The 14,249-nt window shown below is 36.3% G+C and overlaps 1 protein-coding gene across 1 annotated transcript in view; it reads right to left on the minus strand.

The window, feature by feature from the left end:
- Positions 1 to 2,021: 2,021 nt before the first annotated feature.
- The window catches only part of LOC117344466 (kinesin-like protein KIF14), a 40,442-nt gene continuing 28,214 nt past the window's right edge, over positions 2,022 to 14,249 (minus strand). Inside the window, 8 exon segments of the mRNA XM_033907214.1 lie at positions 2,022 to 4,849; positions 7,195 to 7,351; positions 8,254 to 8,334; positions 8,537 to 8,674; positions 8,992 to 9,335; positions 12,086 to 12,199; positions 12,497 to 12,676; positions 13,660 to 13,748. Of these exon segments, the coding sequence (XP_033763105.1) occupies positions 4,467 to 4,849; positions 7,195 to 7,351; positions 8,254 to 8,334; positions 8,537 to 8,674; positions 8,992 to 9,335; positions 12,086 to 12,199; positions 12,497 to 12,676; positions 13,660 to 13,748 (1,486 nt within the window). The 3' untranslated portion in view covers positions 2,022 to 4,466.

Raw genomic sequence — 14,249 nt, forward strand, 5'->3', positions numbered from 1 at the left:
CAAAAACAATTGTGAAACATTAAGAATGATATCTTTTGATTACCAACACTAATAGTGAATAATCTTAGAGAGAAACACTAATAGTGGATAATCTTAGAGAGAAACACTAATAGTGGATAATCATAGAGAGAAACACTAATAGTGAATAATCATAGAAACACTTATAGTGGATAATCTTAGAGAGAAACACTAATAGTGGATAATCTTAGAGAGAAACACTAATAGAGGATAATCTTAGAGAGAAACACTAATAGTGGATAATCTTAGAGAGAAACACTAATAGAGGATAATCTTAGAGAAACACTAATAGTGGATAATCTTAGAAACACTTATAGAGGATAATCTTAGAGAGAAACACTCATAGTGGATAATCTTAGAGAGAAACACTCATAGTGGATAATCTTAGAGAGAAACACTAATAGTGGATAATCTTAGAAACACTTATAGAGGATAATCTTAGAGAGAAACACTCATAGTGGATAATCTTAGAGAGAAACACTAATAGTGGATAATCTTAGAGAAACACTAATAGTGGATAATCTTAGAAACACTTATAGAGGATAATCTTAGAGAGAAACACTCATAGTGGATAATCTTAGAGAGAAACACTAATAGTGGATAATCTTAGAGAGAAACACTAATAGTGGATAATCTTAGAGAGAAACACTAATAGTGGATAATCTTAGAGAGAAACACTAATAGTGGATAATCTTAGAGAGAAACACAAATAGAGGATAATCTTAGAGAGAAACACTGATAGTGGATAATCTTAGAGAGAAACACTAATAGTGGATAATCATAGAGAGAAACACTAATAGTGGATGATCTTAGAGAGAAACACTTATAGAGGATAATCTTAGAGAGAAACACTAATAGTGGATAATGTTAGAAACACCTGTTAACAAAACACATAAATATCAGTTAATGACACTAATAGTGGATAATCTTAGAGAAACACTAATAGTGGATAATCTTAGAAACACTTATAGAGGATAATCTTAGAGAGAAACACTCATAGTGGATAATCTTAGAGAGAAACACTAATAGTGGATAATCTTAGAGAGAAACACTAATAGTGGATAATCTTAGAGAGAAACACTAATAGTGGATAATCTTAGAGAGAAACACAAATAGAGGATAATCTTAGAGAGAAACACTAATAGTGAATAATCTTAGAGAGAAACACTAATAGTGGATAATCTTAGAGAGAAACACAAATAGAGGATAATCTTAGAGAGAAACACTGATAGTGGATAATCTTAGAGAGAAACACTAATAGTGGATAATCATAGAGAGAAACACTAATAGTGGATGATCTTAGAGAGAAACACTTATAGAGGATAATCTTAGAGAGAAACACTAATAGTGGATAATGTTAGAAACACCTGTTAACAAAACACATAAATATCAGTTAATGACACTAATAGTGGATAATCTTAGAGAAACACTAATAGTGGATAATCTTAGAAACACTTATAGAGGATAATCTTAGAGAGAAACACTCATAGTGGATAATCTTAGAGAGAAACACTAATAGTGGATAATCTTAGAGAGAAACACTAATAGTGGATAATCTTAGAGAGAAACACTAATAGTGGATAATCTTAGAGAGAAACACAAATAGAGGATAATCTTAGAGAGAAACACTAATAGTGAATAATCTTAGAGAGAAACACTAATAGTGGATAATCTTAGAGAGAAACACTAATAGTGGATAATCTTGGAGAGAAACACTAATAGTGGATAATCTTAGAGAAACACTAATAGTGGATAATCTTAGAGAAACACTAATAGTGGATAATCTTAGAAACACTTATAGAGGATAATCTTAGAGAGAAACACTCATAGTGGATAATCTTAGAGAGAAACACTCATAGTGGATAATCTTAGAGAGAAACACTAATAGTGGATAATCTTAGAAACACTTATAGAGGATAATCTTAGAGAGAAACACTCATAGTGGATAATCTTAGAGAGAAACACTAATAGTGGATAATCTTAGAGAAACACTAATAGTGGATAATCTTAGAAACACTTATAGAGGATAATCTTAGAGAGAAACACTCATAGTGGATAATCTTAGAGAGAAACACTCATAGTGGATAATCTTAGAGAGAAACACTAATAGTGGATAATCTTAGAAACACTTATAGAGGATAATCTTAGAGAGAAACACTCATAGTGGATAATCTTAGAGAGAAACACTCATAGTGGATAATCTTAGAGAGAAACACTAATAGTGGATAATCTTAGAGAGAAACACTAATAGTGGATAATCATAGAGAGAAACACTAATAGTGGATAATCTTAGAGAGAAACACTAATAGTGGATAATCTTAGAGAGAAACACAAATAGAGGATAATCTTAGAGAGAAACACTGATAGTGGATAATCTTAGAGAGAAACACTAATAGTGGATAATCATAGAGAGAAACACTAATAGTGGATAATCTTAGAGAGAAACACTAATAGTGGATATTCATAGAGAGAAACACTTATAGTGGATGATCTTAGAGAGAAACACTTATAGAGGATAATCTTAGAGAGAAACACTAATAGTGGATAATGTTAGAAACACCTGTTAACAAAACACATAAATATCAGTTAATGACACTCATAGTGGATAATCTTAGAGAGAAACACTCATAGTGGATAATCTTAGAGGGAAACACTAATAGTGGATAATCTTAGAAACACTTATAGAGGATAATCTTAGAGAGAAACACTCATAGTGGATAATCTTAGAGAGAAACACTAATAGTGGATAATCTTAGAGAAACACTAATAGTGGATAATCTTAGAAACACTTATAGAGGATAATCTTAGAGAGAAACACTCATAGTGGATAATCTTAGAGAGAAACACTCATAGTGGATAATCTTAGAGAGAAACACTAATAGTGGATAATCTTAGAGAGAAACACTAATAGTGGATAATCATAGAGAGAAACACTAATAGTGGATAATCTTAGAGAGAAACACTAATAGTGGATAATCTTAGAGAGAAACACTAATAGTGAATAATCTTAGAGAGAAACACTAATAGAGGATAATCTTAGAGAAACACTAATAGTGGATAATCTTAGAAACACTTATAGAGGATAATCTTAGAGAGAAACACTCATAGTGGATAATCTTAGAGAGAAACACTCATAGTGGATAATCTTAGAGAGAAACACTAATAGTGGATAATCTTAGAAACACTTATAGAGGATAATCTTAGAGAGAAACACTCATAGTGGATAATCTTAGAGAGAAACACTAATAGTGGATAATCTTAGAGAAACACTAATAGTGGATAATCTTAGAAACACTTATAGAGGATAATCTTAGAGAGAAACACTCATAGTGGATAATCTTAGAGAGAAACACTCATAGTGGATAATCTTAGAGAGAAACACTAATAGTGGATAATCTTAGAAACACTTATAGTGGATAATCTTAGAGAGAAACACTCATAGTGGATAATCTTAGAGAGAAACACTAATAGTGGATAATCTTAGAGAAACACTAATAGTGGATAATCTTAGAAACACTTATAGTGGATAATCTTAGAGAGAAACACTAATAGTGGATAATCTTAGAGAGAAACACTAATAGTGGATAATCTTAGAGAGAAACACAAATAGAGGATAATCTTAGAGAGAAACACTAATAGTGGATAATCTTAGGGAGAAACACTAATAGTGGATAATCTTAGAGAGAAACACTAATAGTGGATAATCTTAAAGAGAAACACTCATAGTGGATAATCTTAGAGAGAAACACTCATAGTGGATAATCATAGAGAGAAACACTAATAGTGGATAATCATAGAGAGAAACACTAATAGTGAATAATCATAGAAACACCTGTTAACAAAACACATAAATATCAGTTAATGACTCTTGTAACAAAACATGTTCTGTTGTCAGAAGATACCATGTGGACATCACAGAATCTCCCAATAAAGAAACAAAACTTGGTTTGTTGTCAGCAGATACAACAGACATCACAGAACCTCCCGATAAAGTAACAAAATCTGGTCTGTTGTCAGCAGATACCCCACAGACATCACTCAAAATCTCCCGGTAAAGTAACAAAATCTGCCCTCGATATTATTTTCCACATGACAACACACCCAGATAGCCTAGCACTAGAAACATCTATACACAAACTGATAAACTCTGTTACGTCAGGTACGTACAGTAATACACACCTAAAATATTATATCAGACATATAATAATCTATGGAAAATAATTATGATTTCTTAATAAATAAACATCTGTTCCTAGTTAAATAGCAAATGTCTCATACATGAAGCACCTTGGTTATAGAAATTGGAAAGCCATAGTAATCTTCTTCATTTGACAATGGTCAATGTATAGACATGTGACAGCATTCATAATTACTTTGGTAAGACAATGGAAGACTATAGGTGTGATGAAATCACAAAATATGTTGTGAATGTCTGGTAGATGTGATCATTAGGAATGTCCAGCAGAAGCTAACAGAGATATATTCCTTTTCACAGACATGCTGCGTAGTGGTGACAGAAGAGAGTTACCTCCCTTCTCTGGAGACACCGGTAACAAGCGTTTTCCTCTTGGTGTAGAGATAAGTTTCTCAAGGTCTATAATTTCCTTGGCCTGTTCTATAAGAGCACCTGCAGCCAGGTTAACATCCTGAGCAGCAAATTCTAATCGTTCCGTTTGGGAGTCGGACAACACGGACACATTGGTAAGGTCACTACTACAACTTGTCTGGAGCAGCAGGCTGTTGTCCTGTCCAGAAACTGCCATCAACTTGGCTGTACCTTTTTGTATCAGCTCAGAACAGCGACAAACCTTTCGCACATCATCTGTTTTACCTGTAAATAGTAAGGGGTGGTATGTGTTTATACATGAACAGTTACCAGTAAATAGTAAGGGGTGGTATGTGTTTATACTGAACAGTTACCTGTAAATAGTAAGGGGTGGTATGTGTTTATACATGAACAGTTACCAGTAAATAGTAAGGGGTGGTATGTGTTTATACTGAACAGTTACCTGTAAATAGTAAGGGGTGGTATGTGTTTATACTGAACAGTTACCTGTAAATAGTAAGGGGTGGTATATGTTTATACTGAACAGTTACCAGTAAATAGTAAGGGGTGGTGTGTGATAGTTTATACTGAACAGTTACCAGTAAATAGTAAGGGGTGGTATGTGTTTATACTGAACAGTTACCTGTAAATAGTAAGGGGTGGTATGTGTGTTTATACTGAACAGTTACCTGTAAATAGTAAGGGGTGGTGTGTGACAGTTTATACTGAACAGTTACCTGTAAATAGTAAGGTGTGGTATGTGATAGTTTATACTGAACAGTTACCTGTAAATAGTAAGGGGTGGTGTGTGAAAGTTTATACTGAACAGTTACCTGTAAATAGTAAGGGGTGGTATGTGAAAGTTTATACTGAACAGTTACCTGTAAATAGTAAGGTGTGGTATGTGAAAGTTTATACTGAACAGTTACCTGTAAATAGTAAGGGGTGGTGTGTGTTTATACTGAAAAGTTACCAGTAAATAGTAAGTTGTGGTATGTGAAAGTTTATACTGAACAGTTACCTGTAAATAGTAAGGGGTGGTGTGTGTTTATACTGAACAGTTACCTGTAAATAGTAAGGGGTGGTGTGTGTTTATACTGAACAGTTACCAGTAAATAGTAAGGTGTGGTATGTGATAGTTTATACTGAAAAGTTTATCTATTATCAAGGATATTGGAGAAACTCTTACACTTACGAATCAAAAAAGAAAGCCAAAGGAGTTTTGAACATAGCATATATCAGAAATTAAACAGTTAACACAATATAAATATATCGGTTATAACAGGCTGAAGAAGATTACCCTCCATTACTGGTGTAACACTCTGTAACAGTAGACTAACCGTGTCTATCAGATATAACGGGTCACACAAACTTACCCTCCATTACTGGTGTAACACAAACTTACCCTCCATTACTGGTGTAACACTCTGTAACAGTAGACTGACTGTGTCTATCAGATATAACGGGTCACACAAACTTACCCTCCATTACTGGTGTAACACTCTGTAACAGTAGACTGACTGTGTCTATCAGATATAACGGGTCACACAAACTTACCCTCCATTACTGGTGTAACACAAACTTACCCTCCATTACTGGTGTAACACTCTGTAACAGTAGACTGACTGTATCTATCAGATATAACGAGTCACACAAACTTACCCTCCATTACTGGTGTAACACTCTGTAACAGTAGACTGACTGTGTCTATCAGATATAACAGGTCACACAAACTTACCCTCCATTACTGGTGTAACACTCTGTAACAGTAGACTGACAGTGTCTATCAGATATAACAGGTCACACAAACTTACCCTCCATTACTGGTGTAACACTCTGTAACAGTAGACTGACTGTATCTATCAGATATAACGGGTCACACAAACTTACCCTCCATTACTGGTGTAACACAAACTTACCCTCCATTACTGGTGTAACACTCTGTAACAGTAGACTGACTGTATCTATCAGATATAACGGGTCACACAAACTTACCCTCCATTACTGGTGTAACACTCTGTAACAGTAGACTGACAGTGTCTATCAGATATAACGGGTCACACAAACTTACCCTCCATTACTGGTGTAACACTCTGTAACAGTAGACTGACTGTCTATCAGATATAACGGGTCACACAAACTTACCCTCCATTACTGGTGTAACACTCTGTAACAGTAGACTGACTGTATCTATCAGATATAACGGGTTACACAAACTTACCCTCCATTACTGGTGTAACACTCTGTAACAGTAGACTGACAGTGTCTATCAGATATAACGGGTTACACAAACTTACCCTCCATTACTGGTGTAACACAAACTTACCCTCCATTACTGGTGTAACACTCTGTAACAGTAGACTGACTGTATCTATCAGATATAACGGGTCACACAAACTTACCCTCCATTACTGGTGTAACACTCTGTAACAGTAGACTGACAGTGTCTATCAGATATAACGGGTTACACAAACTTACCCTCCATTACTGGTGTAACACTCTGTAACAGTAGACTGACAGTGTCTATCAGATATAACGGGTCACACAAACTTACCCTCCATTACTGGTGTAACACTCTGTAACAGTAGACTGACTGTATCTATCAGATATAACGGGTCACACAAACTTACCCTCCATTACTGGTGTAACACTCTGTAACAGTAGACTGACTGTGTCCAGTAGGTTGTTCACTTGACTGATCATTCCTTGTGAGCGACGGTATCCCAGACTGTAGTATTGACTCGGCACATTGTCACCTCCGTCCTTCAGGGATAGATCCACCTCCATCTATTCGTAAAACACAAGTTTAAGTCTTATATCCACACAGAATACATTTGATATAGTCTTGAATTATACAAAATGTAGTTTTACACATCACAGCATTAGGTCACTGATCAGTTTGAAATATTACGTAAATCAACAACTTTGAACTAGAAATGATTGCTTAATGAAGGACAATTATTACATACTTATTTAGTCCGACACTTGGTGAGGAGTATAATTACTGACCTGTACAGTCCGACACTTGGTGAGGAGTATAATTACTGACCTGTATAGTCTAACACTTGGTGAGGAGTATAATTACTGACCTGTATAGTCTGGCACTTGGTGAGGAGTATAATTACTGACCTGTACAGTCCGACACTTGGTGAGGAGTATAATTACTGACCTGTACAGTCCAACACTTGGTGAGGAGTATAATTACTGACCTGTACAGTCCGACGCTTGGTTAGGAGTATAATTACTGACCTGTATAGTCAGACACTTGGTGAGGAGTATAATTACTGACCTGTACAGTCCGACACTTGGTGAGGAGTATAATTACTGACCTGTACAGTCCGACGCTTGGTGAGGAGTACAATTACTGACCTGTATAGTCCGACACTTGGTGAGGAGTACAATTACTGACCTGTATAGTCCGACACTTGGTGAGGAGTATAACTACTGACCTGTACAGTCCGACACTTGGTGAGGAGTATAAGTACTGACCTGTACAGTCCGACACTTGGTGAGGAGTATAATTACTGACCTGTATAGTCCGACACTTGGTGAGGAGTACAATTACTGACCTGTATAGTCCGACACTTGGTGAGGAGTATAATAACTGACCTGTATTGTTTGACACTTGGTGAGGAGTATAATTACTGACCTGTATTGTTTGACACTTGTTGAGGAGTATAATTACTGACCTGTATAGTCTGACACTTGTTGAGGAGGATCTTGCACGTTGATATGAGAATCTTCACATTCTGTGGTACCTCCTCTAGTTTCTGTAATAGAATGGAAAATATCAGAATCAATTTAAGTGAGGTTTCAGATCTGTACCTGGTAATTAGGTGCTGTTGTCTCGGTGAACTTGATGAGAAATTAAACCATGTATGTACTGGGATATATCTGTACCTGGTAAGGTGCTGTTGTCTCGGTGAACTCAATGAGACGTTAAACCATGTATGTACTGGAATATATCTGTACCTGGTAAGGTGCTGTTGTCTCGGTGAACTCCTGGGCCCTCCTCTCGTGGTCCTCCATTGTTCTGATTGCACTCTGTAGGCTTTTGTCCACCAGCAGGTCACACCCAGACAGGAAGGACTGGCAAACCTCTCCACAGAGCTGTAATACAAAAGGGTTCGTTCTCAATAAAACTATAAATTCTAAAGCAAACTAGAAATGGTCTGTTAGACAAGAATGCCTCATCTCCCATCCAAATCAGTAACATTGTTTGGCATTGGAAATTTCTATAAAAGTAACCTTAACTTTGGAACTCTGAAATACAAATCATCAGATATTTTCTTACTTGACCTTTGGTTAGTTTTATCAAAATCTCTTCAAAACTTCAAACACTTCTTAAGGTCTGTAGTAGCCATGCATGACAACAATATCTGTCCGAAACAAAATATGGAGACAAAAAGTGACATGGGGTAACCTACCACTGGTTCCAGTTCCTTGGCACACCTGTCCAGACTCAGCATGGCCATGTCTGTGGCTAGGGACATCTCCCCGACCAGGCGACACACATCTAACACGCTGTCCTTTAACTTGATACTCGAGTCCTGTACCAGACGCTCAAGGTCATTCTGACAGCCTTGGAAAAGAAGCACCATCTGGTTACCAATGACCTTGACCTGCCCACGGAATCTGTCAGTCAGACTGCTGATGGCCGAGTACTGTCCAGAGTACATGGATGACCACATGGCCCAAAGGGAGGTCAGGGACTGGAGGAGATTGACCAGTTCAATACAGGTTTTTTGTATGGTGCTGTTTTCATCACAGTCTGTAAATAAAACAAGTATTCATTCAATTTCATTTTTCAACTAACTACTGCACACGTTTCACAAAGATACAATAGTTAACAGACAGTAAATACTTTCTACTATAGGGTTGATCATGATACATGCAATGGTGAGCATGTGCCATGTAATTTCAGTATGTACCTGTATTTATAGTGTGTACCTGTTGACTGTTATCCTGTAAATGAGGTCTGTGTGTATATACTGTGATCCTGTAACTTACCTGTTAATGAGGTTTGTGTGTGTATACTGTGATCCTGTAACTTACCTGTAAATGAGGTTTGTATGTGTATACTGTGATCCTGTATCTTACCTGTAAATGAGGTTTGTGTGTGTATACTGTGATCCTATAACTTACCTGTTAATGAGGTATGTATGTGTATACTGTGACCCTGTAACTTACCTGTAAATGAGGTATGTATGTGAATACTGTGATCCTGTATCTTACCTGTAAATGAGGTCTGTGTGTGTATACTGTGACCCTGTATCTTACCTGTAAATGAGGTTTCTTGGGGGCTCTCATTCGGTTACTTTATTGTAACCTCTTCGATTTGGGCTTTTAAATTCGGGGAATTTCTTGCCCCCAATTCATTATATCATATTTTGTGTATTTATTTCTTATGCCTGCTTTTTAGCTACCAACTGCTTACTCTGTGGCTTGAGGTCGCTCAAGCTAGGTTTCTCTCCTTTCTATTAGTCATAGCTAGCTAAGCTATGATCGCTCTAGCTTGGGGGTTGCATGCCCCTATGGTATAATTAGTATTTTAATTGTTTAGGTGTATCTTTTTAGTAGTGAGTAAAAATTTATTATGTAATATTGTTAGTTGTGTTGATGTTATTTAGTTGTAAGAATGAGCAGCCCCTAAGAATGCCAAAACCTTTAGGTAATAATTAATATGAGCCTGAACAAGTTATTGGTTCCATTCAATAAATTTTTGACTTTCATACTGTTTTGGTGTGTTGTGTATAAAACGATATTTTGTTTACTAAATAGTTGTTTGTACACAACATTTAAAAACCCCGTCACAGTCTTCATGTTAGTAAATATCTATTTCTAACCTCGCGCCTTTGATCACGTGATGTTGTTGACCAATGGAAATACGTCAGGGGATAGCGCCACCTGCATTCATTTTCAAGCAGCGTGATTATTTGTAGCAGCAGTGTTTTATTCATCATCCACCATCCGCCCCACCTCCACCTTTGATAATTTGCAGTTTTCTTTACTGTTGTTTGTGTATAATTGTTTATATTATATTATAATTACCTTTTAATATTTATATACTGTTGTTTTGTTTTGATTGCCTGTACTTTTCATGTGTATATGTTGTTTTTATTATATGTGTTTACTTATAATATTTATATTTATTACATGTCTTTTTTACTTGTTTCGGGCTCATTTGTTTAGGGGTAAGTAAGGCCTCATGGTGAGACAACACCTGGCAAGCTGGTCTGAGCATTGGATAAACCTACCTCCCTGATTCAGGTTGGGGCAGCCGGCTCGCAGCACCTCATTGTACATCTGTGTTGGTTAATTATAAGCTTTATTTTATTACATGTTGTCACATTTTTATTTTTATTTTGGGCTGCTCTTCTTAGTACGGAATAGTTAGAGGATAACACTCACAGTAATGAATTTATCACACCGTGATATTAGCACTAATTTATTCCTAGGGGAATTTTGCCACAATACTTTATAGTTATTCGAATTGGACTTTTAAATTCGGGGAATTTCTTGCCCCCAATTCATTATATCATATTTTGTGTATTTATTTCTTATGCCTGCTTTTTAGCTACCAACTGCTTACTCTGTGGCTTGAGGTCGCTCACGCTAGGTTTCTCTCCTTTCTATTAGTCATAGCTAGCTAAGCTATGATCGCTCTAGCTTGGGGGTTGCATGCCCCTATAGTATAATTAGTATTTTAATTGTTTAGGTGTATCTTTTTAGTAGTGAGTAAAAATTTATTATGTAATATTGTTAGTTGTGTTGATGTTATTTAGTTGTAAGAATGAGCAGCCCCTAAGAATGCCAAAACCTTTAGGTAATAATTAATATGAGCCTGAACAAGTTATTGGTTCCATTCAATACATTTTTGACTTTCATACTGTTTTGGTGTGTTGTGTATAAACTGTGATCCTATAACTTACATGTAAATGAGGTCTGTATGAGTATACTGTGACCCTGTATCTTACTTGTAAATGAGGTATGTGTGTGTGTATACTGTGACCCTGTATCTTACCTGTAAATGAGGTATGTGTGTGTGTATACTGTGACCCTGTATCTTACCTGTAAATGAGGTATGTGTGTGTATACTGTGACCCTGTATCTTACCTGTAAATGAGGTATGTGTGTGTATACTGTGATCCTATAACTTACATGTAAATGAGGTATGTGTGTGTATACTGTGATCCTGTATCTTACCTGTAAATGAGGTCTGTGTGTGTATACTGTGACACTGTATCTTACCTGTAAATGAGGTCTGTGTGTGTACACTGTGATCCTGTATCTTACCTGTAAATGAGGTCTGTATGTGTATACTGTGATCCTGTATCTAACCTGTTAATGAGGTATGTATGTGTATACTGTGATCCTGTATCTTACCTGTAAATGAGGTCTGTATGTGAATACTGTGATCCTGTATCTTACCTGTAAATGAGGTATGTGTGTGTATACTGTGATCCTGTATCTTACCTGTTAATGAGGTATGTATGTGTATACTGTGATCCTGTATCTTACCTGTAAATGAGGTCTGTATTTGCTGACTGTAATCTTGTATGACACTGACTCCCTGGAGGATTTTATTACAGCAGCTGAGCAGCTTGTCCCCTATACTCTCCTCATAATAGAATCCTGTAAACAGAACAGACAGATTTTGATTTAACACTAAGGCTTTTCTTTTAAGCGACAATCAGAACAACATGTGTACATATTCATGCATTGCAAAATAAATCTTAAATAACACAAAATCACTATAATTCTCAAATTTCAAATACAACATTTTCTTGCCCCAAAAACACTCTGAAAGGTGAAAATACATCTGATATATCATATTCATTTCAATTTGATCTATATTGATATTTTCGTGTACTAATTTCTCGGACATGCCAGAACCACCATCACTGATATGTGATTGATCCAGACACTCACCATGACAGCTGTCAATGTGGTCTCTCACTAGCTTGATACAGAGGCTGGCTGTCTGGACTCCAGAGTTTGTCTGTATCTCCTGGTCTACACTTGACTGGACGTCACTGACACTGGTCATGCCTATATTGAGGTCACCAATGCTGGACATGCCTGACTGGAGGTCAGCGACACTGGACACACCTGTCAATATATCACACATAACTTTGTAAATAGGACAGCAACATTCACATTCCATACAACGGTCAAGCACATAAATGTTAAGAAGAAACACTGACAGGTAAATTGTGAGCAAAGGCAAACTTAATACCACAGAAAGTAAAAATATTGTTGTGAAAGATGGCCACAATATATGTTATATCAGCAAATATATTCTACCATCAAACCAGAACAGTATGGATATTATATGTCCTCATACAAGCTTGACAAGTGTAGAGTACGCTTATTGTGTCACACATGGACAAACTTCACCCTGCTTGGGGAAGTCAGCTTCACAACAATAAAGAAATGGCAATAGCATTTTTAGAACTGATTGAAAAAGAAAAGCAGTACTGCTTCTGTAACAGGAAGAGAAAATGTAGCGGCCAGACCGGGGTTCGAACCCGGGACCTCCGAACACCAGCCGGAGGCTCTACCATTTGAAAAACCTGGTCACCCATGATCGACCCTGTCCAGTCCCACTACACTTCACACAATTTTTATATAAAAAATATCAATAGAAGGGACATAACTCCCGCTCATGGAAATTCTTAAAATGACAAATTGTTCATACAAGAGAGAATATTTCTCAAGTAATGATCATGTACACTACATTCACATCAAATGAGAGTATAGAGTTTCACTCTGTACAAACTACTGTCTATAGATATACCTGATCATGTACACTAACATATCAAATGAGAGTATAGAGTTTCACTCTGTACAAACTACTGTCTAATGATATACCTGATCATGTACACTAACATATCAAATGAGAGTAAAGAGTTTCACTCTGTACAAACTACTGTCTAATGATATACCTGATCATGTACACTAACATATCAAATGAGAGTAAAGAGTTTCACTCTGTACAAACTACTGTCTAATGATATAAATGATCTTAGTCCCCATCTCCATCGTACAATCAACCCCAAATTGATTGTTTACTAAATGTATTGATGACTTACTCCTAGAGGTACTGTTGAGACTGGAGACACTACACAGTGTAGAAGACCGGTTCCACTGGGAGGGACTCAGCCCCAGGCTGTTGTATCTACTGTAATAAACAAAAGTGAAATAGTTTCCAATGAAGCACAACTGAAATATTCCTCTTTCCTCTATTTAAAAAAAAAAATTTGTAGTGTTTACTTACATACATGCATATATGTGTTATTTACTATTCTATTATCTCTGTAGTAAGATTTGTAGGCTAGCTATTTCTCTTACCATGGACAGGGATATCCGCAGTTTTACCAGGGTGAGATTTTCTTATCTCACCCTAGGGAGAAGACAAGCTACACATGCTCTTTGAACGTGCTCTTGTTCTCAATAGGGTGACATCACTATGACCTGACCCCAAATGTTTGAATGTTAAATATCAATATCATTCACAAAAGAAATTAAAATAAGTATTGATTATCAGAGTTAACTGAGTGTTTGGTTTTCTTTTTGACAAGTTAATCTGAAATTTATATTTTTATATGAAATCAACATTGTAAGGTGTAAAACGTCTGCTGCAGCCTTATCACAACAGTCATCTGCCGTCCACGTGTTGTTG

Source organism: Pecten maximus, chromosome 2 (assembly GCF_902652985.1).
Source record: "Pecten maximus chromosome 2, xPecMax1.1, whole genome shotgun sequence".
Lineage (NCBI taxonomy): Eukaryota > Metazoa > Mollusca > Bivalvia > Pectinida > Pectinidae > Pecten > Pecten maximus.